The 26663-nt window shown below is 51.5% G+C and overlaps 10 protein-coding genes across 10 annotated transcripts; 6 read left to right on the top strand and 4 right to left on the bottom strand.

Annotated features, from left to right (window-relative positions):
- Positions 1 to 59: 59 nt before the first annotated feature.
- On the top strand, positions 60 to 2624 carry APUU_71161A (Zn(II)2Cys6 transcription factor; the record flags this gene model as incomplete). Its single annotated transcript, XM_041696115.1, has 4 exons — positions 60 to 185; positions 245 to 339; positions 392 to 2328; positions 2392 to 2624. 4 exons carry the CDS (start codon positions 60 to 62, stop codon positions 2622 to 2624), a joined length of 2391 nt encoding a protein of 796 aa, XP_041561777.1.
- Positions 2625 to 4460: 1836 nt separating this feature from the next.
- APUU_71160A (sugar porter family MFS transporter) lies at positions 4461 to 6240 on the top strand (the record flags this gene model as incomplete). Its single annotated transcript, XM_041696114.1, has 4 exons — positions 4461 to 4683; positions 4737 to 5434; positions 5486 to 5726; positions 5786 to 6240. The coding sequence occupies 4 exons, from the start codon at positions 4461 to 4463 to the stop codon at positions 6238 to 6240; spliced, it is 1617 nt and encodes a 538-aa protein (XP_041561776.1).
- Positions 6241 to 10991: 4751 nt separating this feature from the next.
- On the top strand, positions 10992 to 11828 carry APUU_71159A (aromatic ring-hydroxylating oxygenase subunit alpha; the record flags this gene model as incomplete). The annotated part of the gene is made up of 1 exon (XM_041696112.1): positions 10992 to 11828. The coding sequence occupies one exon, from the start codon at positions 10992 to 10994 to the stop codon at positions 11826 to 11828; it is 837 nt and encodes a 278-aa protein (XP_041561775.1).
- Positions 11829 to 11894: 66 nt separating this feature from the next.
- APUU_71158A (RHO alpha subunit C-terminal catalytic domain-containing protein) lies at positions 11895 to 12299 on the top strand (the record flags this gene model as incomplete). Its single annotated transcript, XM_041696111.1, has 1 exon — positions 11895 to 12299. One exon carries the CDS (start codon positions 11895 to 11897, stop codon positions 12297 to 12299), a length of 405 nt encoding a protein of 134 aa, XP_041561774.1.
- Positions 12300 to 12901: 602 nt separating this feature from the next.
- APUU_71157S (isopenicillin N synthase family dioxygenase) lies at positions 12902 to 14230 on the bottom strand (the record flags this gene model as incomplete). The annotated part of the gene is made up of 6 exons (XM_041696110.1): positions 12902 to 13006; positions 13080 to 13259; positions 13326 to 13712; positions 13763 to 13843; positions 13890 to 14042; positions 14090 to 14230. The coding sequence occupies 6 exons, from the start codon at positions 14228 to 14230 to the stop codon at positions 12902 to 12904; spliced, it is 1047 nt and encodes a 348-aa protein (XP_041561773.1).
- Positions 14231 to 14416: 186 nt separating this feature from the next.
- On the bottom strand, positions 14417 to 15226 carry APUU_71156S (dienelactone hydrolase family protein; the record flags this gene model as incomplete). Its single annotated transcript, XM_041696109.1, has 1 exon — positions 14417 to 15226. One exon carries the CDS (start codon positions 15224 to 15226, stop codon positions 14417 to 14419), a length of 810 nt encoding a protein of 269 aa, XP_041561772.1.
- A 1022-nt stretch (positions 15227 to 16248) lies between these two features.
- On the top strand, positions 16249 to 17253 carry APUU_71155A (RTA1 domain-containing protein; the record flags this gene model as incomplete). The annotated part of the gene is made up of 1 exon (XM_041696108.1): positions 16249 to 17253. One exon carries the CDS (start codon positions 16249 to 16251, stop codon positions 17251 to 17253), a length of 1005 nt encoding a protein of 334 aa, XP_041561771.1.
- Positions 17254 to 18439: 1186 nt separating this feature from the next.
- Positions 18440 to 21888, bottom strand: APUU_71154S (cation-transporting P-type ATPase PCA1; the record flags this gene model as incomplete). The annotated part of the gene is made up of 2 exons (XM_041696107.1): positions 18440 to 21555; positions 21618 to 21888. The coding sequence occupies 2 exons, from the start codon at positions 21886 to 21888 to the stop codon at positions 18440 to 18442; spliced, it is 3387 nt and encodes a 1128-aa protein (XP_041561770.1).
- Positions 21889 to 22225: 337 nt separating this feature from the next.
- APUU_71153S (DUF500 and UBA/TS-N domain protein) lies at positions 22226 to 23401 on the bottom strand (the record flags this gene model as incomplete). The annotated part of the gene is made up of 1 exon (XM_041696106.1): positions 22226 to 23401. One exon carries the CDS (start codon positions 23399 to 23401, stop codon positions 22226 to 22228), a length of 1176 nt encoding a protein of 391 aa, XP_041561769.1.
- A 586-nt stretch (positions 23402 to 23987) lies between these two features.
- Positions 23988 to 25854, top strand: APUU_71152A (uncharacterized protein; the record flags this gene model as incomplete). The annotated part of the gene is made up of 2 exons (XM_041696105.1): positions 23988 to 24032; positions 24079 to 25854. The coding sequence occupies 2 exons, from the start codon at positions 23988 to 23990 to the stop codon at positions 25852 to 25854; spliced, it is 1821 nt and encodes a 606-aa protein (XP_041561768.1).
- Between the last annotated feature and the right edge of the window lie 809 nt (positions 25855 to 26663).

Below are 26663 nucleotides of genomic sequence, written 5' to 3'. Positions count from 1 at the left end.
TCCAGGTCCCGCCGGATCCTGCAGGTTCTTCCCCAGTCCCCACGATCAATTCATCATCTATGATCATGTCAAGCCATGCATCGGATCATTTGCCGGAGCTGACAGGGAATACGAGCTATATGCGATCACCATTACCGACGCGAGTGAGCAGTGCCTGCGAGAGATGTCGGCGCCACAAAACACGGGTAGGCACCACGCATTGCTCCGATCTTGATAGCCTTCGCTAATTGCCCTGGCTGTGTAGTGCGACCCATTCCGACCTTGTTCGCTGTGTGTCAGAGCCCAAGTGAACTGCAGACCGCTCCCTATCAGCCGGACGCGCCGAGATAGCACGCGACGGTAAGTGAACTCGCGAGTCTAGCAGCGGCTCGGCAAACCTGACCTGAAGCAGTTCCAAGACAGTTGCGAGAAGCCGTCGACGAGAGACGGAATCTCCAGCGTCTGCTAGCCCAGCTGTGGAAAATGCCAGCGACAATGGAGCTCGTACTCAGCAAGCAGACAATTCTGAGAACGAGAGTCATGCAGATGTGTTTGGCCCGCCCAGGCCAATTGAGTATGGGGAAGCGGAATCGACATTGGGAATTGCTCAGAAGATCTATGGACTTGGCCGGCAACTCATCGACGAGCAAGCTACGTCGGCCATCCCAGGCTACCAAGCCAGCACCAGTGTTGCAGACCGGCACGTAACGGCTGTCGGCCAACGAGTCCCAATTGCCTCGATATTGGGCCAGCCGTTACCGCCCACGGATATCATGTATTCCTTACTAGACGACTACTTTGATGCCGTCCATTGGTTCTCGCTCGTAATTTATGAGCCTACCTTCCGCAATAATCTCCTCTCTGTCGCTGACGGCTTGGCATACTCCTCCCAGAAGCCGTTCTTAATCCTTTTGGCCGCCGTTTTGGGCATGGGGGCATGGTACCGATCACAGAGGAAGGCTGCCGCCGCTACTGATAATGATAACTGGAGACAAATGAGTGCCGGGCTGCTAAAACTAGTCGAGTCGTGTATTGTCGAGCTGATGGACCAGCCGTCCGTAACGGCAGCTCAGATTTTTATTCTATTCGGATCTTACTGCGTCTATCACGGGCGGCCCAATCTTTCGTTTTCCCTACTAGGAGCCACAATCCGGATCTCCCAGGCCGCAGGTTTGCATCGTGACCCATCCAGAGGGAACTTTGAAGAAAAAGAGGAACGGAAACGTGTTTGGTGGACGATATACACTTGGGATCGGTTCGCATCAATCACGTACGGCCGTCCACTGGGGATCAACGACCGGGACTGCAATATCAGCATGCCAGCGGATATCCTTGAGAATCCGCATTTTGTTGCACCAGCATCAGAACAGGGTTATACAGTGTGCTATTCTACCTATCAAAGGGAGCTCAACCGCCTTTACCTCATGGCGTCTACCGCTTTGGAGGCTATCTTTGGCTCGCGCACCTCGGGCTCATCCAAGGCATTGGCCGGGGACGAGTACCTTGGACTAGTTAAAGAAGCCACCCAGAATCTGCAGAAGTGGCAGGACGAGCTACCTGCCACCTTGGTTTTGAACCTCGACGAAGACTTCCAGGCCGACCGTGGGCTAGAAGCAAAGGCACATGCACTGCAATCACTATCACTTCATCTGACCTACGACAATATTTTAATCGTCCTCCACCGTCCTCTATTGGCACGGCAAGTGGATCATCTATCGACGGATCCTTCTAAGTCGGGCCAAAGAAGCGCACTAGAGACTAACAACCGCCAACCCAACGCCGCCACACCAAACCAACCAGACTCACCCTTTGAAGCACTATCACCCAACGCATCTGTGGCGAGCTCCGTACATTGGTGGAACGCTGCTTTGAGGACATCGCGAGTGACGGAGTTGCCCGTCCTGGCCCAACTTGCGACCGATAGCCATTTGGTAGCCTTCTTAGCTATTAATGTATTCAATGCGGCTATCGTGTTGGCCGTCATGGCTCTGTCAGATCCTCTGTCGGACACCGCGCAGATCGTCAAACGTACGATTACCCGCATCCTGCGACTGCAAGACCTTCTGGGCCAGCGCTCCGCATTGTCCAAGCAGAGCACCAGTGTTTTGAAAAATGTGGTCACATTGCTTCTTCGTCGCGAATCCGAGGCCATCCTTGCGCCAATCACAGGGGGGCATCAAGAAGAAGGCCATCAGTTGTCGAACACTGGGCCCATGTCAGTGGAAGACACCCTCCGCCTCCCTCTCGACGTGACACTGGAAGCATCCGACAATACCATGCGACGGCAGGCGTGGCCGGACGTTACCAATACCCTTCGTCTGAATGAAAGCTTGGCCTCGGTGCAATACGGTAAACCTCCTCTCCCTACCGCTATATCACGACACCATTATTAATCTTTGGCGTACCTTTTAGTTGTACCGTCCGCAAATGACGGGCGCTCTTTTGGCTGGTACGGCAGTACCGACACTCCCCAAATGCAGGATTCGGCGCCGGAACCCGGGGGTCATCCGTGGCCATCATCGGGTCAACTTGACTGGAATGGTTCGAATATCCCCGTGGAACCCTTCCAACCCAACACAGACCCGAACGGCGAACGTGGACTATATTGGCTGTGGGACATGTCGTGGAACGGCCCGGATATCTAGAACCCTAGACATGTTACGGAGATCATTGCCATGGCAATTGGGTTTTTGTGGCCAACAAGTTCGTCTAATGGCTTGAGATGGACAATTTTAATTAGTCTGTGCTAACGTCGAGTTGGCTATATGCTCGTCTACGCCAGGCCCGTAGATGACGCTCTTTATTCCTTGGCGACTGGCGACGTTTTGGAATGCTTCTTCTGCGCGCGAGAAAGAGAACTCGTGGGTAACTAAACTACCCAGTCGAATGCGCTGCGAGTTAAGGAGTCCCACCGCCGTCCTATAATCACCTGGACCGTATCGGAAGCTTCCTTTGAACACAATCTCCTTGTCACAAATCTGACCGACTGGGAGGGATGGATTAGGTCGCCCCAGGCCCACCTGAACATATGTACCCCCACCGGCCAGGGCATGAACGCCGCAGTTCATGCAGGGCTCGGCACCGGTTGCATCAAAAACAATGTCAGCTCCTAGATCTAAACCTGCTGTATCCAATATATCCTGTGCGTTCTGTTCGGCGGACTCTGCCACACTCTGATGTGTATGCGTGGCGCCATACTTATGGGCAGATTGCAGCCGCGCGGGCACGACATCCACCACTACCACTGTCGACGCACCAAACGCACGTGCAACTCCAGAGCACAGTAGGCCGACCGGGCCTGCGCCAAAGACAATTACCGACTTTTCTTGCATGTCCCCCGCCAGCCGACAGGCGTGAACGGCAACACTAAGCGGCTCGATCAGCGAGCCGTCTCGCAGCGATACATGGCTCGGCAGCTTATAGCAGCACTCTGCAGGAAGGCGGTAGTATGTCGCCAGCGTTCCGTCGTACGGCGGTGTCGCAGCGAACCGCATCTTGGGGCAGAGATTGTACCGACCAGCGCGGCAGTTACGACAGGTGTTGCATGCGATACCAGGTTCTAAAGCGACGCGATCGCCCACGGTCAGGCCTGATTGACTTCCACATTCGACCACGATTCCGGATGATTCGTGGCCAAGGACGATGGGGCCATCGACGACATATCTTCCGATGCGGCCGTGTTGCCAGTAGTGTACCTATAGAAGAGGATAGTGTTAGCGTTCACTCATACTAACTTTAGAGAAAATGATTGCGCACATCTGATCCGCAAAGACCCGTTGCTACCACTTGAACGAGAACATCTCGTTCTGAGCGCAATGTAGGTACATCACGTTCCTCATATCCGAATGAACCTCCGGGATAGAGTAGAAAGGCTTGATTGACAGCCTAGTTGGTTGTTAAGTAAGCACGCGGAACAGGAGGATCGCGTCGTATAACCAACCGGGTCGTTTTTTGCGATAGTCATGATTGCGGTTCGTGTTTGGACAGAATAACGCAGTCACGGTGGTTAAGGATTTAAAAATGTTCGGGTTCTCGCTTGTCTTCGGATTGATCGTATACTCCGGGGTTGCGAGCGGTTCCGTCTGGATCCTCACGGTTCCGGCGGATGACTTTCGGCGAGCAGTTGCTAACTAGTACTCGGAACCGGGTGGGTTTCTCCCCACGGAACCGGGGAACGTGAGCCCATAAAATGCCTCGCCTGGGGTCGACAGCCGGCACAGCGATTGGTCTGTATTCCGACCCTGGTCCCAAACGTGCAACTATTGGCTGACGCTGTGTATAGAAAACCCCATCCCATCATTTGAACACACACTGTAGAAAGTTTCAGACCAGAGTTCGCCGCTATTCGGAGACACTAAGCGTCAACTTGGAGAAACCCGGAGTTCCCCACGGGATGCCGTTCTGGGGTAGAAATAGAGCCCAATGGCCCGTCCTGGTTGACAAAGGTAGGACAGTTGCAGTCACTTATTCCAGTTCACGCCATGAGTGTCAGCGAAGTCTCTGCGCGAGAGCCGGCCCAGAATGCCGTTATCCAGCGGCGCTCACACGCCATAGCCGACCAGGTTGCAGAGCAGCAAGGCTGGCTGGAGAAGAAACTGAAGCCGAAGACCGTTTCGGCGAGATACCCCTTCAAAGGGACCCCGTTGCTGTATGCGACCTGCGCTTTTGGGAGTCTGGGAGATGGCTTGTTTGGGTACAACTCCGGTACGCCCTCGGCATCCATCTATAAGGAGGTTTGACTGATGCTGACTGTGTAGGTATTATGTCCGGCCTGCTGGTCAATGAGGCCTTTGTGGCCCGCTTCTTCAAAGACTACGGTGGTGCCGATGGAACGACAACCGGCGTCAATTCGTCCATCACCGGAATATCTGTTGCCTGCTTGCAAGCGTCAGCTGCTGTCGGTGCCCTCATTGCTGGACGCCTTGGGGACATTGTCGGACGAAAGAAGTGCGTTCGCCTCGGTGGATTCATTTACTTCTTCAGCGCCTTTATTCAGATGTTCGCTCCCGGCTTCGGAACGTTCTTGGCCGGCCGTACCATTCAGGGATTGGGGGTCGGGTTTCTGTCCATGACCGTGCCTATCATCCAAACCGAAATCGCTGCACCGCACCGCCGCGGGTTGATGGTGGGAATTGAGTATACGTTCTCGATAGCAGGGTATATGCTTTCATGCTGGGTTGACTATGGGTTTAACTTCTTACTACCAAGTGAGATGTCATGGAGGGGGCCGTTCATTGTGCAGATCGCGCTGTCTTTCATCCTCTTGGCCATGTCCTTCTTCCTCCCAGAGACTCCCCGTTGGCTAGCGAAGAATGGTTTTATGGAGGAGAGCCTCCAGACAGTGGCGGACCTGCACTCTAACGGCGACACCAATGCTCAGCACGTACAGCACGTCTTCCTTGAAATCCAAGAAGCTGTCATTTACGAAACCAACCTGGGCAAGTCTAGCTGGACGGTAAGCACATCGGGCCGAGCACAGCTGTGGCACAACTGACAGACTCGGCAGGAAATGTTCACTCGGTATCGCAAACGAACAATCGTCGGCATCACTGTGCAAATGTTTGCTCAACTCAACGGAATTAACATCGTCTCCTTCTACCTCCCTAGTACCCTCGCGTCTGCCGGATTCGACAATAGAAAGTCACTGCTGTTTACCGCCGCCAATGCGATTCCATACACCGCTGCCACCATCGTTACCTGGTGGTTAGCAGACAGATGGGGAAGAAAGCCACTGCTTATTCTAGGAGGTGAGTTCCGGTTCCAAATAGTTGCTTCGAAGGAAACACTAACCATGATTTCCCACCAGGTCTCGGCATGGCAATCCTCCTCGCCGTCGTCTGCGCCTTTACACAAGCCAACCTCGACATCAAAACCAAAGCCGACGGACAGTACGCATTCGTAATGCTGTACAACATAGTCTACGGATTCACCTGGGGACCTATGCCGTGGCTCCTCCCCGCCGAGATATTCCCCCTCCGCGGCCGCAGCAAGGGCATGGCGCTGGCAACAACAAGCAACTGGGTGTTCAATTTCATTATCGGCATGGTCTCCCCGGATGCATTTGCCGGTATCCACGGGTACTTCTACGTTATCATCGCCGGGTTTTGTCTGTTCTCTGCTGGGCTAGTGTACTTTTACTACGTGGAGACTGCGAACCACTCGCTTGAGGAGATTGCGGCGTTGTTTGGCGACCAGGCGTTTGAGAATGAGGTTGTGGAGATTGGAGATGTCCGGAAAGATGAGGTTAAGGATGTCGTTTGACGGATGTTCAACATTCAGCGTCTCGTTCACTTGTGTGATTATGTTTCATGCCTGTACTGTACTCGGCTAGATTCTCTGGAGTTTGTACCGCAGCGAGTGCCTGAACTGCCATTCATTCATATGAAGTTGTTTTCTACGAGGGTTGATGGCCTTCTCTTTCTATTTTAGCACTTACGCCTTACTACTTTTTACTAAGTAGATCTCAGCGTGTTCTAAGCACGCCTTAAGTAGCCTAAGTAGTAGCTAACAAAACATGGATTTTGTCTAAAAAGAATTATTAAATAGTAACTTTTACTTATTAATAAGATTTACAGCTAAGTTATAAAACCTGCTCTTTATGAACTATATTAGATGCTTAGTACTGGCGGTAGTAGCACTAAGATGGAGATAAGCCAGACCTGCTAGCTCTTAATGGGCAATAATATTCTGGGGGAACAGTAAGTAGAGTGCCGGTATATAACTACTATTATCTAGGAAATAAATAATTAATGGGTACTACGTAGTTAGATAGCTTATATTCTGTATAATATAATCTGTCTATCTGGTGTCAACCATCGCCCAGCCGGTCAAGCTATAGACTAGGTCTAGTTATACTGTTATATTAACAAGTAAAGATAGCTGCAGTATATTAATACATCCATTCTAGCTAGAATTTATATAGTAGATATAGTAGGCTTCTTTTCTAAAATCTGCTCGGTCCTTCTCGATCTATACTCATAGCTCGCGCTGTGCCGTCCCTCACATGAGGTGACGTTCCTACCACGAAGCGGATTCGCACATCCTATCCGAGTGACATGTTCACGCATGCCCTTTGCGAAGGATTGGGCACCACAAGCATTTCCTCTCTGGCCCAGCAATAAGCAACCTTACCCGGGCTTTCCTGCCGTGCAACTCCCACGACATGGTTGTATTCTGCTCCGCTATTTCGGCAGGTATCTTTGTGTCTGAAGGGGTAGAAAAAATGGGCATTTTCGAGCATTCAAAGGGCTTTTACTCAGTTATAAATATAGTACTTATTTCCTTCTCTCTTTACCGTTAAAGATATCTATAAAGACGAAGTTCTTTAAAAGATACACGGGTGCCCTAAAAGACAATTCCTTCGCAGTCGCCATAAAATTTTAAAACACCAACTTTCAAGGCACAACCCTAATCACCAAACAGTAACCATCTGACTATCCCTAAGAGGCACCATTCTCAGCCCAATGAGAAACAAGCTAGGGGGCAAAATCAGCATCCGCCCAGACAACCCAACAATCCAAAAGATCAAACAGCAGGTGAAATCGCAGGGGGCTCTAAAGGGGATCCATCTGCTTTGAAGATTGCGCCGGTCGTCTAGGTAGCCTGCCCAAATCCCATCATGCCCAGTCTGTTCCAGCACCTGGTAGAATGGCGTAGGGCGGACCCGGGGGTATGTTGCCTCGATATCAAGTGATGGCTCTGGGACTGTTCGGAAGGCTCCTGTGATAATCCTGCCTACTTTCCTCTAGATTACCTCTAGCCTAGGCTTTCCTTGGACGTTTACTGTGCCAACATATGATGACCACATATTTCGGCTTCAATGCCGCCGTTCTCGTCGGCTCTTCCGAGGCCGTCTGAGCTAAATCTGAAGAGGAGTGAACCTGGAGACAGCAAACTTTTGAGGTAATATTGGCCACAAAACCACTGCAACTGCTGCGGAGAACCAGGCCAGTTCGGAATACTTCGTCACACAGTTTGGTCAAAGTTCATCACAGTACATGACTGTGCATTGAAAGTGTAATGAAAACCATAGGTCCAGGCACATATAACGGTGTAATACATGAACCTGCACATATGGATGCTACACGATCACTCAGCAGCCAGGAGTGCCTAACTCAGGTCCCTTTGTCAAATCCAGAGCCGGCCGGCGTTCTCAGGAGACACGGCTGGCGTCTACGTCACATCTCAGATTTCCATCCCCAGGACTGAAACATTATATTCTTATCTCGGAACGTTTGAGTACGGGGACAAGGAGACTCGGAAGAAAATAGACTTGACCGCTGCGGGGTCCGTAGCGGAGATACACCCTCCACAATGGCACGATACCTCTCCACCGTCACTGCTAGTCCACTGCCCCACAGTCTAGCTTTTACAGCAGCCAGACATGGCCACTGCAAATTAGTAGCAAGGGCGTGCTGTATTTATACGGGTAAAGTGTGTCAACCCATCACAGCCCATCCTGATAACCGTGTTGTACGGCGTGTCACTTGCCCGGAGGACGCTAATATCTATCTGCCGTACTATATCCTGCTGATATTCACAAGAGAAATATCAAATATACCATTTGAATATTCCATGATGTACCTTGCTAGTGGGACTCTAGAAATGCGCTTGCCAAAATAAGAAGAAGCGGGACCCGTGACACTACTCACCTGAAACTATTCGGAACGATGAGCCGACGCGCCTGGTCAACCTAGTGGAGAAATTTGGGATCTTTGGGCTCTACGGCGAAGTGGCATCTGTGTAATGATACAGAATTAGATCGGGGGCTACCACGCAGCATGTCTCATACCAACACCTGCCCCGTCGGCGCTGGCTAGAAATTCCGGAAACTGTCGAATGATTCACCGTTGTGCAGCTGGCAATACCAGTACACAGTTTACCTTGTTGTCATCGGGAGCTCAGCGCACCAGTCTCGGCAAGACAGGGTAAGCACCTATAATCTTGGATTATTCAGACATTGGAGTAAGTTAATTACCCTAATAAAGCCCACGAGGGTTAAAGAAAGGCATCTCGGATCCACATCACCTGTGCAACGGGATAAGTACTGATAAACAATAAGAGTTATTTTCCCTGCACCTCCTCGGCTCGCTGATCCGTGCAATCTGAAGTCCGAGACCGAAAGCTGCAAGAAATATGCCATCGGATCTGGCTTCCCGACGCCTTCTTTAGCTGGCCGCTACCCCTCCTTTCCTCTGTGGCGACACGCATCCATACCGATCCTAGCCGCTTTCCGGCCGCAGACTCCAGAAAGGGGACATTGGCACCACGTCATTGTACCGTGCCAGCCATGGGATGATTGCAGGAATTGTTGATGAAGGGGCCCGTTAAGAAGCCAGACCCTCTTGGGACGTCGGCGCACTCAACGGACAATCAGGTGACTGTTTGCTACGAGAACCAAGATTCTTCTGTAGGGAGGAAGAGGTTTGACCACGCAACCCCGGCTACCCTCGGCGTCGCAGGCAGAGAAATGGATACTCCCAGTTCAGTGATAACCTCGAAGATGCCTACAGTGGTGTCCGCCCTTTGCTTCCCAGTCAAGTATCATTCTTTCGTTTTTCCAACTCTTAGCTACATGCCGGCCCTAAGTTAAATTCGGATTAGGTGTAGGACAGGTGTGCGGCGGCGTACAGAACAGTATGTACTGAGCTGGTATCGTGGAGTGGTATGGTATCAGGGGAGACAAACGACGGAGAGCCGCAAGAGCTTGCAATGCAGGACTATGACAGTCCCTTTGTAGCTTGCTTCAGGTACGAGGTCTTGAAACGCGAGGCTGCAGCTTCCGACCAAGTGGCCAAGCAGGGTGACCAGCAACCTCGAATTCTAAAAGACCTGGCATCTTAACATCGACACTGGAATATCGCTGTATTAAAATTAAGAGATAACCTTCCCTTCTGTGGGCCCCCGCCCAGCCCCCCACTACGGGGCTCCCCCTTGCAGGTACCCCGCCCAGCGGGTCATTCGCAGCGACGGGTTGGCATCATTCATCTGGCCAGCTGCGATCACCCGCTAATGCTCGGCCCGCACTGGACCCTTTTGGATCCCTTCAAAAAAAAAGAAATAAGCGCAAGTCCCAGTCGTGTTGCTAATCATTCAGCAGCTTGCACCACATACATCTGGAATCTGGAACCTGATCACGCTCCAAAGCCAGCCCGACATAACTAATTATACTATATATAATCTGGAGATGTTTCAAGTCAATAGCCCTTTCTCAATTATACGCTTATCTTTGCATTCATGTAGATATCTAATACCATTTCCACGCATTATTCAGCCAGAAAGCCACGGCGACTATATTCTCAAATCTTACTAACCCCGTCCTTAATTGACAATCCAGTGATCGCCGCCGGCAATTGAAGCAAGGCTCATCAGATCACTTGACCTTCCGGCAAGCGGCACACTTTCCGACATTGCATTCCGTTGTCAAAACCTGAGAACAGACGGCAAGAGAACAATAGTATTATACTTACGCAACGGCAGCCCCTCGGGGCTTGCGAGCCTCTAATCGGAAGACGGGCTGCATTGTAGCCTTGGGCCCAATTTGAGGCATTGTTTCCGGGGTAGGATGGGTCATTTGTTACCCAGGCCACTCCGATCTACGTGTCATGCGTCGGTTATAGAAGCCGAGGTCAGCTGGTGTTGCCACAGGATGCAGAAGTGTTGGAGGCTGAAGGTGGTGCAAATGTCGATATAGCAGCAAGCGGATCTCTGTTCTTCGGTTCACTCGAGGGATCGCCACCATGCTTATCGGGATCTTATGTGCCAGCATCACCTTCAAACCCGGGATCTTGTTCCTTCTGGTGTAGAGAATCCGTAGTCTAGCATGCTTTGGGGAAATAGTTTCGCTTTTGAGAAATAGTCCTAAGTGACGACACCAATAGACCGTGCATCGGCGTCGGGAATGGAAGCCGAGAGGGGGCATGATATATGTCCTGGACGTGGCCATGACTTCGCCCAGGCATTGCAATCTTTGCAAACGAGCCTGATTGTTTAGAGCAAACGAAGAATTCATCATGTCATCTGTGGTCTTACACTATTTCGGCTTGGGCAGCGTTGCCCCAAAGCCAGAGGTCAAACAGCAGCCCATCCGTGCCCTGCCAGCATCCTGGTACACATCACCAGAGATGTACGAGCTGGAGCGCCGCGCTATCTTCAGCAAGCGGTGGCTCTTCATGACCCATAGCTCGCGTCTCAAGGAGGTGGGCGACTGGCTCCGATATGAACTGGCAGGCTTCGACATCATTATTATTCGAGACCGCCAAGGTAGTGTAAACGCCTTCCACAACGTTTGCCGCCACCGCGCCTATCCCGTCGTCGAGAATGAGGGTTCCGGAAATGCAAAGATCCTGGCCTGCCGGTACCACGGCTGGTCGTATGGACTGAACGGCAAGCTCGCCAAGGCAACGGGCTACCAGGGCCTTGACTTTGATAAGGACAGTAATGGCCTCCTGCCGATTCACACCAAGGTCGACGTTAACGGATTTGTCTGGGTGAATCTCGACGCAAAGGAGGTCCCAGAGGTTCCCTGGGAAGAGCACTTTGAGGGCGTTGACACACAAGAGCGATACCGGACTCTGGGCTTGAATTTCAACGACTACGACCTGGACCATTCCTATGAGCTTGAAGGGCATTATAACTGGAAGATTCTTGCGGATAATTTCAACGAGTGCTACCACTGCCCAACTACGCATTCTGATATCCCTAACTTCCTCAACTTGGACTCCTTCGACAGTGATACGAAAGACGGGCACATCCAGCACCACTGTGACCCAAATGAAGATCAGATCAGGGAAGGTCTCTTCACTGCTAGCACGTACTACTTCCCCATGTCTGCTATGGTTATCTCGTAAGCATCCTAACCCTGAAGTCTGCTCTCGCAAAGCAAAACTAACATACAATACGGACCCCATTTCATAATGGTCCAGAAATTCCTCCCCCACGGCCCTGGTAGCAGCAAGATGGCCTACGAAATATACCGAAACCGCCATTCATCCGAATCCGACTTCAAGCTAATCAGTGACATGTACGCGCGGGTGATGGGCGAAGACAAAGTCCTCTGTGTCAACGCACAGCGGAATCTCGAGCGTGGCGTATTTACCTCGGGACAACTCCACCCGAAGTTCGAGAAGGCGCCGCTGTTCTTCCAGAGTACGGTTCGGGATGTTATTACCGAGCACTTTGAGAGAGAAAAGAATGCGGGCAAGGAGATTTGGCCGGCTAAACATAGGCTTACGACCAAGGATGTCGACAAGAGTGATAAGGATGAGGATATTTGTGCGGCGTTGGCTTGTGGAAAGACGGCAGAGGGTTTGGTTTGGTGAATATATATTCTGATTTCGACTTTTTAATGTTGGTCTTTGCCCAGCGAAGTACATACCCTGGCCGAATACATTACCTTTTCCTATTATGCTTCTACCTATTATAGCCAGCTCAGAAGCGTTATTACTTCAGTAATTAAACCATCAGTTTGATGTTACCCGACAAATCTTGACATATATACTAGGCCGGTCATGAAATAGTATTGTTAGAATAAGCGAGTACATTTCTACCTTAGACCTTGAATCTATAGTTAGCTCTCGGATCAAGCCTTGACACTTGGGAGGATCTGCACCGATACTAAGCCATGGCATTTTTATTGTGACTGCTACTGCTACTGGAGCGCCTTCGGACAAGTAAAATCAGGGTAATTTAGAGCCTAATATACCAAGGTCAAGAGATGTAGGCACTAAGGGAAATGAAACGTAGTGCTGAGAGCCTACATCTTAGAATTAACAATATCTTCTTGTAGTAAACTGGTAGCATGTCAGCCGGCAGTTTACTAGGCCCAATCCCTTATTTTTACCAGTGATGTTACTAAGGCTCCATATTGGACGTCAAAAAAATACACTGAAAATCCGACAAAACCTGCACCCAGACTATGTTCTTAAGCAAGAACCTGCCTCGAATACTTCTCATATAACTCCGGATACCACTTCCTCCCAACGTCCGGATGGCTTAGAATGCGATTCCGCAGATACGCCTCGCCAAACTAATCCATGCAATCAGCACAACCCCGGTCCTAACTCGATAGGTAGACTTTAAGAAGGTGTGGGAGTACTTACACAAGAATACAAAGGCGACAGAAACTCGCTCGGAACGTCAACAGCGCGCTTCTTCCTATCATCAGACGCCGGGATGCGCGCGACGATATGCGCACCCGAGTCGCGGAGCTGGTCTAGCGTTAGGTCCATGCGCACCCCGAGGAAGAAGGGGATGCTATAACGGGTTTTGGTTGTCGGGGCCTACACAATCCCATTAGCACTCCTGCCATAAAGCTAACGCACGCTGGTATAAGGACGGGGACACACAATAACCCGATGCGTCGTCGCCGCACAGATCCCGCCCGTGATGGCTTCAAGACCTTGCTGGACATTCACGACCAGACTTCCCTCAATCGGGGGCGCGTCAATCCACTGTCCGTTTTTATTCAGAACCTGCAGACCACCTGTATTGTCCTGCGACAGGAAGGTGAATAAACCGGTAGAGTCCTTGTGCGGACCAACGCCCTGCGAGTCCGGCGGGGACTGCGGGTACTTGACGAACTTGAGCCGGTCCATGTTCCCCTTGAAGTCGACGAAGGTGTCCGGTGGAAGGGACAGACATTCGGAGACGAAGCGCATGAATTGCTGCGACAGGGTGGCGGATTTGGCGATGTAGTCTTCGACTAGTTCTTTTACCCCGGGGACATCGGGATACTGTTGAACTTAGTGTCGTGTCCGTGGTTATCAGTATGGGTCTTCGGTACCTGGCTGTTCCCCTCCAGCCGCTCCCAGATATTGTCGCCCTCTGTCCAGGTTTTCATCCCCGGCGTGCCAAAGTCGTATTGCTTCGATCATTAGCCGGTGAAAATATTCAGATAGGCGGGGACGTACCTCTCGCAGATCCGTCTTTGTGGCTGTAGTCTCAGCGCCGAGACGCGTATACCCCACGAAGGAGGGCGAGTTAATCATGTCGCACTTCTCCTTAACCTCCGCAGGGAGATCAAACAGTTCTGGGAGTTTCGCGTGTGTTTTCGCCACGAGACCCTTAACCTATTAGCCTTTTTCATCAAAATACAACGGAAACTGAGTACCTCCAGTCCATGATTCGTCAGGTACAAGAACCCCACGACGAAGATGGCCTCGCGTAGATCGTCCAAGGCTGCCTGCTTCGTCGCGGGGTCCTGCAGGCGGCGCCAGTCGATGATGGGGATTGAAGAGAAGGTGTCGGACATGGTGAGCCGTTGAATAGTCGCGCTGGGCAGGAAGATGTGGAAGATGCAGATGGTCGGTTGGTTTGTGTGTGACGTGATTCGGTGACTCGGTGACCCCGCATTGTCTCCAACGAGTCAATGTTTATATTCACTATTCATCCTGAATGTTTATAGTCAATACGCTATATTTCATGTTTCAATGATAAACTAAGATTGCTCAACGGATATCTCAACCTGCTTCACCCACGCAACAGCTGCATTCTTCCCCGTCTCCAGCGCCCTCCTCTCACCAGGCTTATTCTCATCTCCCCGCGTCATACACGCATGCTCAACGCCCGGAAAATGCTGCCAGTCAAACGGTACCCCTCTCCTCTGCAACGACTCAAACGTATACCCCTTCAACTCCGGCGTAAATATCGGATCTAGCTCCGGCGCCAGAATCTGCACAGGCACCGTAACCCCATCGATATCCTCCTTCGTTAGAAGACTAGGATGTGCCGCCGTGATAGCATCAACAAGCGCTCTCGGTCTCCCCTCTATCCCATCATGATTGATATACTGCTGCGCCCCAAGTCTAAAAACCGCCCAGCCGCCATAACAGAACCCGACAGCAACAACAACATCGTACTTTCCACGCAGCGCCCGGGCGCATTTAAAAATCTCCGGCTCCCGGATCTCCCGGGCGTTCCTCGCCCTAAACGCCGGTAGATCAACCTCGTGGAACCGGCCCGCGAGTAAGGGCTCGAAGGGGAGGACCTCGTCGCCGAAGAAGTCGGGGATGTAGACTGTTGCGTTTGCTTCGGAGGCGTAGTGGTCTGCGAGGAGGCGGGCGTTGGGGAATGTCCAGCCGAGGAGGTCGTGGACTATTAGGATTGCAGTCGTGGATTTGGGATTATTATTAGGGTTCGTTGTGGTAGGGCTGGCGATGTAGGCTTGGTTATTGGCGAGGGTGCCGATTTGGCCTGTTGGGGTGCCGTTCCATTTGAAGGTTTTGAGACAGCAGGTAGAGAAGGACATTGTTATTTTTTATTTGTTATTCTTTTTATTTATTGTAATGGCTGATTGTGATGGCTGATTTGGTGTTGTGGTGTTTATATATAGCGGTGTATGCGGAGATACAGGAGTTACGCCGGCGGCGATAGGTATGCTTAATGTCCGACGTGAGCAAGATCAGAAAAATTACTTGCGCTCACGCCATTTTACTACGAAAAAAGGGAGATGGCTTGCGATCATATTCCACCAGCGGCGTGAAAGAAACCCGACAGGAGCGAGTCGGGATTAGGGCAAGGCAGACGAATACTTTATGAAACATGCAGACCACGTGGGAGCTTCTCCCAGGGTCGACGTTGGTGCTTTCCTGTATCGAGCACTTGTAAAAATATCGACGCCGACCGGGCCTAGATTGCATCAAAGCCGACCGGTAATTGCAAGATGGGGGCGGAATGTCGCAGCCTGAAGGCGTCCAGAGGAGCAAGATACGAAGCCGGGCACGGACGAATCCGCCGCCGACTCGACAGAGGGCTGAGGTCCCTGGCAATTTCGTCGGGAACGAGTCAGACAAATATGGTGCGATCGGCGGAATCAGGCCATCTCATAGGCTCTACCGTAAGAATAAAAATAGAGAGCCGGACGGTGAGTGGCAGCGCGGCGATCTGGCTAGCACAGCCTGGTTGTTAAGGCAGCGGTGGGTCGGCAGTGAATGATCCAGGACTAACTGGACTCCGGAGTCAGACTGAGCGTCTTTACTCCGTACGACGCGCCCAATCAGATCCCTGCGGACGAGCTTAATTGACTTGTTCGGACAAACGCCCCGACTCACGGTGAATCCAGCGTGTCAGCTCGCTAGGTAGCTGGATTTCCACTGTGGAGTTGATATCCAGCACTGCCAACATCAAGGCTGACTCTCTGGACCCTGGTATAGAGGTCATGTTTATTTAAGGGTCTGTATTCCCATCGTTCTCAGCATCATCTCCAGCACATCTTCAGCAACGCATCAACAGTTTATTTCTATTTCAATCAGCATTTCTATCTACTTCACAATGGAAGACCCAAGGTACCCCAACGCAACGCTCCTGAACGAGCAGGAGCTGTGCACCCTGGAGACATGCCCCATGAGTATGGCCTCAGTGGGATATCTCCCCGTCTTCTGGGGCCAGATCCTCTTCATCGCCATCTTCGGCGCGGTTCTCATCGCCCATATCGGCCTGGGCATCCGCTACAAAACATGGACCTTCAGCATCGCCATGTTCTTCGGCCTCATCGGTGAAGTTGTCGGCTACGCTGGCCGCATCAGCTTGCACGACGACCCCTTCAACGGCGACGCCTTCCTCCAATACCTCGTCGCCCTAACCATCGCCCCAGCATTCCTCACGGCAGCCATCTACCTCACCCTCTCCCGTGTCGTCGTCGCCTACGGTGAAAAGATCTCCTACTTCAAGCCTCGCACCTACACAATCACATTCATCACCTTCGACGTCATCGCGCTCGTCCTCCAGGCTCTCGGCGGCGGCATCGCGTCCTCCGCCCCAGACGACGACAAGGACCAGAGCGATCTCGGAGTCAACATCATGATCGCCGGTCTTGCGTGGCAGGTCGTCAGCCTGTTCATCTTCACTGCCATGTCCTCGTACTTCTTCCTGCGCGTGCGCAAGGCACCACGCTCAGACTTCAACATTGAATTCGATGCTCTCCGCGCAAAGCCCTTCTTCAAGGCATCCCTGATTGGTCTCGGCGTCGCAACATTGGTCATCATCGTCCGATCGATTTTCCGATGCGCTGAGCTGTCCGAGGGCTTCGATGGTGAACTTGCCAACGATGAAGTCACCTTTATGATCCTCGAAGCGGCTATGATTGCCATTGCAGTCATTTGCTTGACTGTCTTCCACCCCGGTCTTGTATGGAAAGCCCAGTGGCACCGGGCTGTCTGGTCGACTCGTGGAAAGGGTGGTGACTACAGCAAGGCTGCTGCTGGGGACTCGGAGATTTCGCTTACGCAGACGGACCCCTCGCGTAACTGGTACCAGCGTGAGAGTCATGCTGTTTAAGGGGGTGTGGATGAGACGGTGGCTTTTTCTTAGTTTTGCCTTCAGCGTTGATATTTCAGCGTGATTTTATTTCTTGTTTATTTCTTGTTTATTTCCTTTGTTTGATAGAGACGCAATACATGTCTTGATTGTTAGCGAAATGAGTCCAAAAATGAACGTTATCATCCTTTATTATCTTCCAGCTCCTAACTAGGTCATTGATTCCAATGCAGAGAGCCAATCAACCAACTCCTACAAGCCTGATGATACAGTCAGCAACTCGCAAGCCAACAAACCCACCAGCAGTAATCTAAGCCGCACTTTCGCTGCAAGACCTGATAATATAAACTCCGTCGGGGTATGTTCCACCCGTGTCTAGGGCAAATTGCAGGCCCATAGTCATACACGTCATTTGCGATGCCATCCCCGACCAACGAATCGAGCAGATACCGCTGTCAGACCAGTTTTCACTTTTCAGCTATGGCGCGGACACGGCACGGTCCATGATATTATTGGCGGACGAATCTGAGGTGAGAAGGTAGCCTGGATCGAAGATGCTCTTCCAACCACTCGTTTTGTTTGGCTGTCGCAGGAAACATGGCTCTATGTGTCTCAATCCATTAGTTAACTAATAATTCAGAATAATTAGTTAGGGTGTTATTTATTTTTATCCTGGAAAGAAAGTTTAGAGTCTCCAATAACTACCCTTAGCCTATTTATACTCTACTAATTAACACGCCGTACTCTGTTTCCCCGGATCAACACATGTTATGGTCTATATAAGGCTTTTAAAGTCATTATCAACACTATTCTAGAATATGAAGAACTCGCGCAGGGTATCCTAGTTAATGCTATCTTATTGTATGATAACCCAACATTATTCCTTGCCTTTAGCTTTAGAAGTAATCTTACTATGTTCCTGGAAGAGCGACTTTGCCAACTACTACGCGGGTGGGAACGTCGCCTATTATACTGTCCTACTCCTGGAGATTTCGGCCATGAAAGAACGTTATCTGTGGCTTATCCATAGTTTAATCCTTGTTAAAAAGGGCGTGCAAATTGTGGTCAGCTATAGATTCGTCAACGATACCATGAAATGGTTGAAACAGCGCAAGCGGAGGTCGACTGGGGCCGATGATAATGAAGCTATCTCCAATTCACCCAGCTGGCGAGTACTAGACTTCCACCAAGTCTTATAATCATGCAATTAAACCCTAGACCACCTCAAAAGCACCGCTGCAACAACAACAGGCAAAACACTAACCAACTCGCCCAAGCCCGCAAATTTCGGCGGAATCCTCGCATCCACAAAGGCGCCAGCCCCGAGCAGCACCGCGAACAGGTTATAAACAAAGCTCCACCCGAAATTAAACTTGATCCTCCTGACCGCTTTCTCGCTGATGTTGATCATCGTCAGAAGGCCGAGCAGGCTGGGCCGCATGAGCACAACATCTGCGGCGGATTTGGCAACGTCACTCCCTGTTTCCTGGTTCATGTGTACACCGATTGTGGAGGAGGCGAGGGCGATGGCGTCGTTTGTTCCGTCACCTATGAATATGGTTGCTGGTGTTTTCATGCGTGGCTGTTGATGGGGTGAGGGTCCGAGGGCTTGGATGTAGGCCTGCTTGTCAGCTGGGGTGCAGCGGGAGCGGATGTTTTGAGCTGGGATGCTGAGTTGTCTTGCGATAGAGCGTACGGGGGTGTCATCATCACCTGAGAGGAGGTGAACTAATATACCACGCTCCTGCAGTCTAGTGACAGTTTCAAGGGCGTCCGGGCGGAGTGAGTCTTCTAAGCCAAAGACGGCGGCGAGGGTGTCGTTGACTGTGAAGCAGAATGCTGTATACCCTTGTTCAAGGACGGATTGGACTTGCGGATTAGACAAGACGTTGAGCCACCGTGAGTTTCCCGCTCGTAGTGTAAGGCCTGATGCAGAGCCTTCTACACCGTTGCCAGTTAGTACTTTTGTATTAGTGACGGTAGACGCTGATATGCCTCTCGCTTTAAGGTGTGCGGCCACCGCAGCAGAAATTGGGTGCTTGTTGCTCCCAATTAGACCGAGGAGTAGGGACATGGAATCGTTCGTGTTGTCTATATGCTCAGCTGCAACCGTGAGTTTGCCTCGGGTGAGAGTGCCGGTCTTGTCGAATACAACATGGGAAGCCTTGTAGGCGACCTCGATACTGTCAGCAGTCTTAATGATAACGCCTCGCTCAGCAGCAACACCACTGGCTATAACAATAACCATGGGTACCGCCAAGCCGATAGCGCAAGGGCACGAGACAATGAGTACAGTAATAGCATAGGTTATTGCTTCAGTGGTGGCTCGGGATCCAGACTGGTTTCGCACTGCGATACCTACAGCAATCCAAATAACAAACGTGATGATTGTTAGAGTAACCACAACAGGTACAAAGTAGCTCGCCACTCGGTCCGCGATATCTTGCATCTTTGGCTTGGACAGCTTGGCTTGATCGACCATGTTCGCAATCATGGAGATCGTATTATCAGCAGGAAGCCGTGTCAACTTGACAATCAGCGTCCCAGAGCCATTTATGGATCCTGCGAGAACGGCAGATCCAGGAAATTTGTCTACTGGAATTGACTCCCCAGTAATCATTGATTCGTCGACCTCAGATGATCCTCCGACAACTGTCCCGTCGGTTGGGATCTTAGAGTCTGGAATGACCTTGAAGAGGTCCCCGTACTGAAGGAGTCGGACATCTATATCTTTCTCATTCACCCCAGAATCGTTCACGAGAATGGCAGTAGGCGTCTGTAGTGACCGGAGCGAGACGGATTCGACGGCCTTCTGGCGAGCAAGTGCCGCGACATACCGACCAACCATGATCAAAGTGACAAGCAAAGTGCTTGTCTCGAAGAACTCACCAGTAGCCAGTGGCTGGCCGGCAACAAGGTATCCAAAAGAGACCACGGAAAAAATATAGGCCGCGGTTGTACTCAACACAATGAGCAGGTCCATCTCAATGATCCTAGAGAAGATCAACGCTTTCAATGCCTTTGGATAGAACGGGCCGGCAATAACGACTTGGACGACTGTTGCCAGGGCCAACGAGGCAGAGCCATAAGCAATTTCCCTCTCTGGAAGAGGAGCCCAAGCAAGGACCAGGACAGGTACCGTCAAGATAATGGACAGAATAGTCATATATCCCATGTGCCGCACATGTTTGCTTCCAGCCGCGAGAGCTGGATCAGGACGCGGAGCAGCCAAACATAGCGGTCTCTCCCAGCCATGCTGCAGCAGACTTCTGGCTCCGATTTTCGTGGCATCAAAAGCGACATTCACGGTTCGCTCATCAATGAGAGTCACCTCGGTCACACCACGAGGCCAATCTTGCTTGATAAATTCGGAAGCATTAGGGACGACAATGTCCACGCGCGATCCTCGGTCCGTGACCCTTTCATATTTGAACTCGGTTGTCTTTTCCAAGTGCCTAAACACTTCATCAAGTGACTGAATACCGACATTAAGGTCAAATTCTGCCCGCGACAGCACCAAGCTAGTTTTAAGATTGTGGACTGATTGTAGTGTGCCCAGATTTCGCTTAAGCTTGGTTTCGCATCCAGTGCAGGTCATTCCAGATATGCTCAAAACGATATGCTCTTGGCTCGTGATACCTTGTTCGAGGTCAGGGATAGCGGTGCTTGGGATGACCTCTATAGCCTTATCTTCGGTGACGCCGCAGGTTGGAAGCGCGGATTTACTGCAGCAGCCGCCTGAGTATGTATCGGTATTTTTTGAGCTTTCTCCTGGGAAGGCACCAGTGGGCGACCTAGGCATACTGCAGCAGCCGGAGGAGCAGCCACGGGGCCCAGAAGCTTCCTTTCCAGAAGGCAAGCCTTGCCGGGTGGTCAAAGACGGACTGATTTTTGATTTACCGCAATCCTGAAGAGAAGTGCGCTGATCAACGGGCGCGGACGTCTCAGGTGTAGTGCAACAGCCACTAGAGCACTGTTTAGGAACCGCAGACACCCTAGGGGCGCTGTGACAGCTGCTCGGTTTTGTCTCTCCCTTTCCCTCCGGACTTGCGCTACAGCGTTTCCGTGGACCCAAAGCACGCCCCTGGCAGCAGGAATCACGAGAAGGCTGCAGAATACCGCGGGAAGATTCCGCCGAGCGACGCTGATTGCGAAGGGAAGGCCCTCTCGGCGGTGCACAGCACGATTCTTGCCCAAGGGCTATCAAAGCCCGGCATATACAGCCCAGGGCTTCGAGAGTCGCTGCGTATTTGGCACGCGCGGAACGGCGGTGTTGGTCGCATGGGTTGCCGTCGGAGCTTTTACAGCCCGAGCTCAGAAGACCTACAGTCGGTGTTAATGCAGTGGATTGGGATGGCAATCAGTGAAAGCACATTGGAACTTACTTGGAGATGCATTGTTAGGTGATAGAACTTGTTTTTTATCGCACTCGCGCAGGGCGATGCGATCAACGCAAGAGATGTCACAGCACGGAGATGGCTTATCTTTGCAGCATTCAGGTTCGTTGGCCTCTTCCTGTGGTTTCTGTGTTGTCCCGGTACAGCAGCTCCCTGGGCCTTGGCCGGGAGTTTTGGGAGCACATGCATCCATGGGCTTGATCTCTTTGGACTGTCCACCGCAGCAAGCAGAAGTGCGAGAACCGAGTTGGCAAGTCATGGCTGAAGCTTTGCCGTCTGATGCGGGAAATAAGTGAGAATTGTGAATGGATTGGAAACTGGAATGCCAGTCAATCGCAAGTGTCTTCTGCCCCGCTTCAACAGTAAGGGCCACCTCCTCAAGGCCCCGGAAGTGTCTGTTTTTCCGTCCTGAACTGATTCGTCCGGCAGTTTCCGTGTATCGAGATAGCAGTACATTACGCGGATTACCGTATGCCCATACAAGCTTTGTTCTCACGATAACTCCAGGATATGTGCAAGTTTGCTTATTATAGTGTGGTATTCTAAGTGGGTTATTGTATTTGCAAAGTGTACATAGAACAGAAAGGCGAACTCAGCTATCGCCCTGTAGGCCCTGGAAATGGGGGATTCCCTTGGTTACCAGGGTGTGGTTCCCCGAAGGTCTGGCCAGGAGGACCTGCCTGCTGCCCTGGATTTCCCGTATCCGGGCCTGTCCCTGAATGCTGCGCAGGGTTCCCAAAGGGCTCCCCCGAGTAGTACTGCTGTGCAGCACCTGTTGGCGGCGGAGGCGGCGGGGGCTGCGCTGTATAGCCCGGAGGAGGATTCGGTAGATCCCCAGGCACATCACTCGGACTGGGCCCTCCAGGAACATTGGCAGCCTGTTCAAACGGCTTATCCCCCTGTGCAGCATACAGCGTCTGCACCAGCCCAGCCACTTCTTTACTCGCCGTCGTGACCGTCCCTCCCAGAATCTCCTTAACAGGGACCTTCCGCCCATAGAACCGCTCATTCTCGTCATTGCGCTCAATCACAATCGTCCCGTCAATCTGAGCACCCGCATACAACCCCCGACTCTTGACATATGTCCAAATCGGCGCCTGTCGCTTATGAATTTCACTCTCCAAAACGCCTCCCACGCCCACCGGGCCCGCAACAACAGAGATCTCACTGCCCAGCGTAACCCGCACCTTCGTAAACGCCTCCAACGCCTCCCACGTATTAATCACCATAACACAGTCGTAGATATCCGCACCAGCAAGGAACCCCAAACCGGCGGTATGCAGCATCAACCCTGACGGTGCGCTCCACTGCCCTGTCTCTTGGCTTTTAGCGATAAGGACCCCGCTCCCTCCAGAACCACTGAACCATAGCCCTGTGCGCATGGCAGTGAAGATCGCGATTCCTTTTGCTTGCTTTATCACCTGCGCGGGAATCTTCTGCAGCACTTTTGCTTTCCCGGTGGGTTTATTTTCGAATTCCTTCTTCTTCTTGCCGGTCGCAGTCGCAGTCGTCGCCGGCGGAGTTGGGGCTGAGGCTGAGGCTGAGGCAGACGTATCCTTCTCATCAACATAAACCCCATCCTTACAGAAACTGCGCAAAATGCGCGCGCTCTTCTCGCTCTCCTTATCCAGTTCCATCGGCCAGAAAGCTTCAGAGCCGAGTTTGTTGCTGAGGCGGTTCGCGGGCGTGCCGAGTTTGTCAAGGGCGGACCAGGCCTTGTCGAAGTGTTTTTTGCCTGTGGTCCAGGCTTTGTTGTTTGTAAGGTTTGACATTGTCGTTGATGAGTATGGTGTATTTTATTATAGGTGGTGTTTGGTCGGTGAGTTTGGTTGTTTAAGTAGTTGGTTGATGTAGGCAGAAGGATAATTATGACGTCGTGCACTGCCTCGTTGGTGGTTGTATTTATAGGGCGGCGGAGTTGGGCGGCTGCAGGTGTAACTAGGTAACTGTTTATTACTAGTTGGTTATAGGGTATATTATGGGAAATAAAGAGGAGCAGCGTAATAATTGAATATATGCCCAAGAATACAGCGAAGGTGCCATTCTCCATGTTTAGGGCTAGACGGGACCAAACCATCAGTGCGTAAAACCTGCCAGGTATGCCAGCTAACTTCATTTGTCAAAGCCAGACAACGTATGATAGTAAGGAACCACAGATGGCACTCGCGCCACCAGGTCACCGGGCACTGCGTGATGGCTCTCCCCGCAGCGCAAACCCAAATCCGGGGACTCGGACGCTGCGGGTTTAAATGCACTGCTAAGCATTTCGTATTCCTGCACCCCACTTCTCTCCTCTGTATCCTAGAGCACGCTGCTTCTCAGGTTCGTCTCCTCGTTCTAGTATCTTTCTGGTTCGAAATGGCCAACCTCCCCTTCGATATATGGTACCAGATAGGCCACGAAGTATGCTCTCTACTGCCGGTCGTAAAGTAAAGGCTAACTAATACAGCTCGCCGAGGATGGGCCACGACGGGATCTTGCTTCACTGCGACTGGTGAACAATGTATGTTGTCATATAGCAACACCGTTATTATACCGTTCACTAGACCTCGACATCCTAGACGCTAGGGCCGTCCAAGATGATATCGACCAGCTGCGAGTAGGCAAACTGGGACATCAGTACCTTCGTCACGCACGGCAGCTTTTTCTGGCGACCAAAGACAGGTCACGGACTCATCCAACCTTAACCTCGAGGAGAACACGTCAATGGGGTACACGCTATAATCACCTCCTGTCGCCGAGAACAGAGGGCGTTATGGACGTCCGTATCACGGAGAGTCGAGTTCCTGATCGAAGCTGCTTTGGGACCTTCAACGGCAGTTGGGAACCACTGGCTTGTCTTATAACTCGCCTCCATTGTCTGGAAAGCCTGGACTTCTTCGCACTTGGTCCATTCCCAGTTGCTCTGCAGGAAGCCTTGAGCCGCCATCCCAGTTGCCAACTTAACGTGTGGGCAGTTCACAGCGTGGGGCATAGTCAAATGACCGGCGATAGAGACCCATATTCTATATGTCGTCTATTGCGATATTCCAATCTCCACACCCTGACCATCGACACAACCTGGAGAAATAGTACACTCCCAGGCTGGGTTAACCTCACCAACCAACTCCCCTTTATCTTCGTTGCCCCCAAGCTGAAGAACCTTGTCATTCACGCACACCGGCGCCACAAATACCAATATGATCCCAGATGGGAAACATTCCAGAACGCTTGGCGGGATATGGCCGCTCGATTCAAGCACGCCCCCGTACCTGTCCTAGACACACTCACGCTGGACGGCGCTCATGAAAGTCTCCTGTTGAGACTATCCGAAGCCGTTGACCTCTCCTGTCTCCGCACTCTAGATATCCACGCATACCGCGAGGTGGAAGTTCTGCGAGACGTCGCCATAGCTTTTCCAGGTCTAGAACGCCTGCTTATCACGGTGAACCCATTACACTGGCCTGAAAGCGACGTTGACGACCAAGAGGCCGTCTCAGCTATAACGCTCTTCCCATCGCTCAAATTCCTCAATCTTCGTGGCCTCCGGCAGGCATCCAGTGTATTCGACATTCTTCAAGTCCATGGCCGGTCCCTCAGGGGTCTAATTCTCGAACCAGCACCAGACTCAAACAAGACACGGTACTGCTATCCCAAGTTTTCTCCGTCGCAGGTTATCCAGCTCGCAGCAATCTCTCCACACCTAGAAGAACTCCAAATCCAATGCCTCCGCTCCAAAGGGAGTAAACCAGAATGCGACTTTTATAGAGCCCTAGGCCACTTCCAAAACCTACGCAAGCTGGTCCTAGAACTCGATTGCAACATCCACCAATCCACATCCGAAACCACCGCCACCAAAACCCAACTCATGAAAGACGGATTCATCAATGCCGCCGTGGACACAAAACTCGCTCTGCAAATCTTCTCCCTCATAACCACCAACCAACCCTCAGGCCATCTGAAGAGGCTACGTCTCGCCCCATTCCGGCTCCAGGCCTCTGAGTTAGATGCCCTGCAACATAACCACTTTCTAGCAAAACAGGTTCTAGTATCGCGGTTTCCGCTGCGGGTTGAGGAGGTTGGAAAACGGGAATGGGACGCATTTCATGATATGATTCAGCCGAGTCCGCGCTCTTTGCCGGGGTGGCTTGAGGAGATTCTTGATGGGATTTTGCCGTTCGTGCCTGGGAGGGAACCATGGTGGGATCGGTATGAGAGCGTTCCTTTGGATGTGGATGGTGTTTAGGCTACTACATCTTAGGCTTGAATTGATGTAATTGGTAATATATTTGATTAATAGTAATCGATAATATCTCTTCATTTCAGCAATAATCCCGCGAGGCTCACCGTATGTTGAGCCACCCTCGCAGACAGTAAGACCCTCCGGAGCATATGCAACGAACTGCAACCAATGCCACGAATATTAGAAAAGATTCCTCGGTAATGATTAGACCAGGGTCAAGTGATTTGCTGGATATCTCTTGCGCAGGCGTTCTACGAGAATACCGCATGCGGGGCTTGGGTGTATTTCTCCGCGGCGGTCGCATAAGAGATTCAGATCATCGGCAGGGGCCCAGCCCTCTTACGAACTTAGAGCAGTACCAGCAGTACCTCTATTCGGATATCGCGCATAGACTGGCTCTCCAGAATGCCAAAATATAAGTTACTGCTGCAGTGATTCAAATGGTCCATGGTTAGGGCTCACTGTGTCTCCTGAATTCAACCAAGAACCGTAACCATGGGAGTTGATAAGCAGTATCTACTCCTATGAGTGGAAGTAACCGACTGGTGTATTGTGACTTACAAGCGAAGAAGCTTCTAGTTTGGCGTGCTCTGGGCCCTTGGACAATAACCGCAGCCCTAACTTAAGGTTCACTGAACGTACCTCCTGCTTCAACCTCTTCTCTACTCCCAAAGTCCATGTAATGGACGTGTCCTGGTGAATTCCATGTTCCTGGTACCAATTCCATGGGTCCGCAAAGTGAATGAATACCGCTAGCGCCAGGTCCCGTTCTCTAACCCCAGCAAAGACAGTCCACCATGCTATTATTATCC

The sequence above is a fragment of the Aspergillus puulaauensis genome, chromosome 7 (assembly GCF_016861865.1).
Source record: "Aspergillus puulaauensis MK2 DNA, chromosome 7, nearly complete sequence".
Classification (NCBI taxonomy): Eukaryota; Fungi; Ascomycota; class Eurotiomycetes; order Eurotiales; family Aspergillaceae; genus Aspergillus; species Aspergillus puulaauensis.
This window is presented reverse-complemented; position numbering and strand designations above follow the sequence as displayed.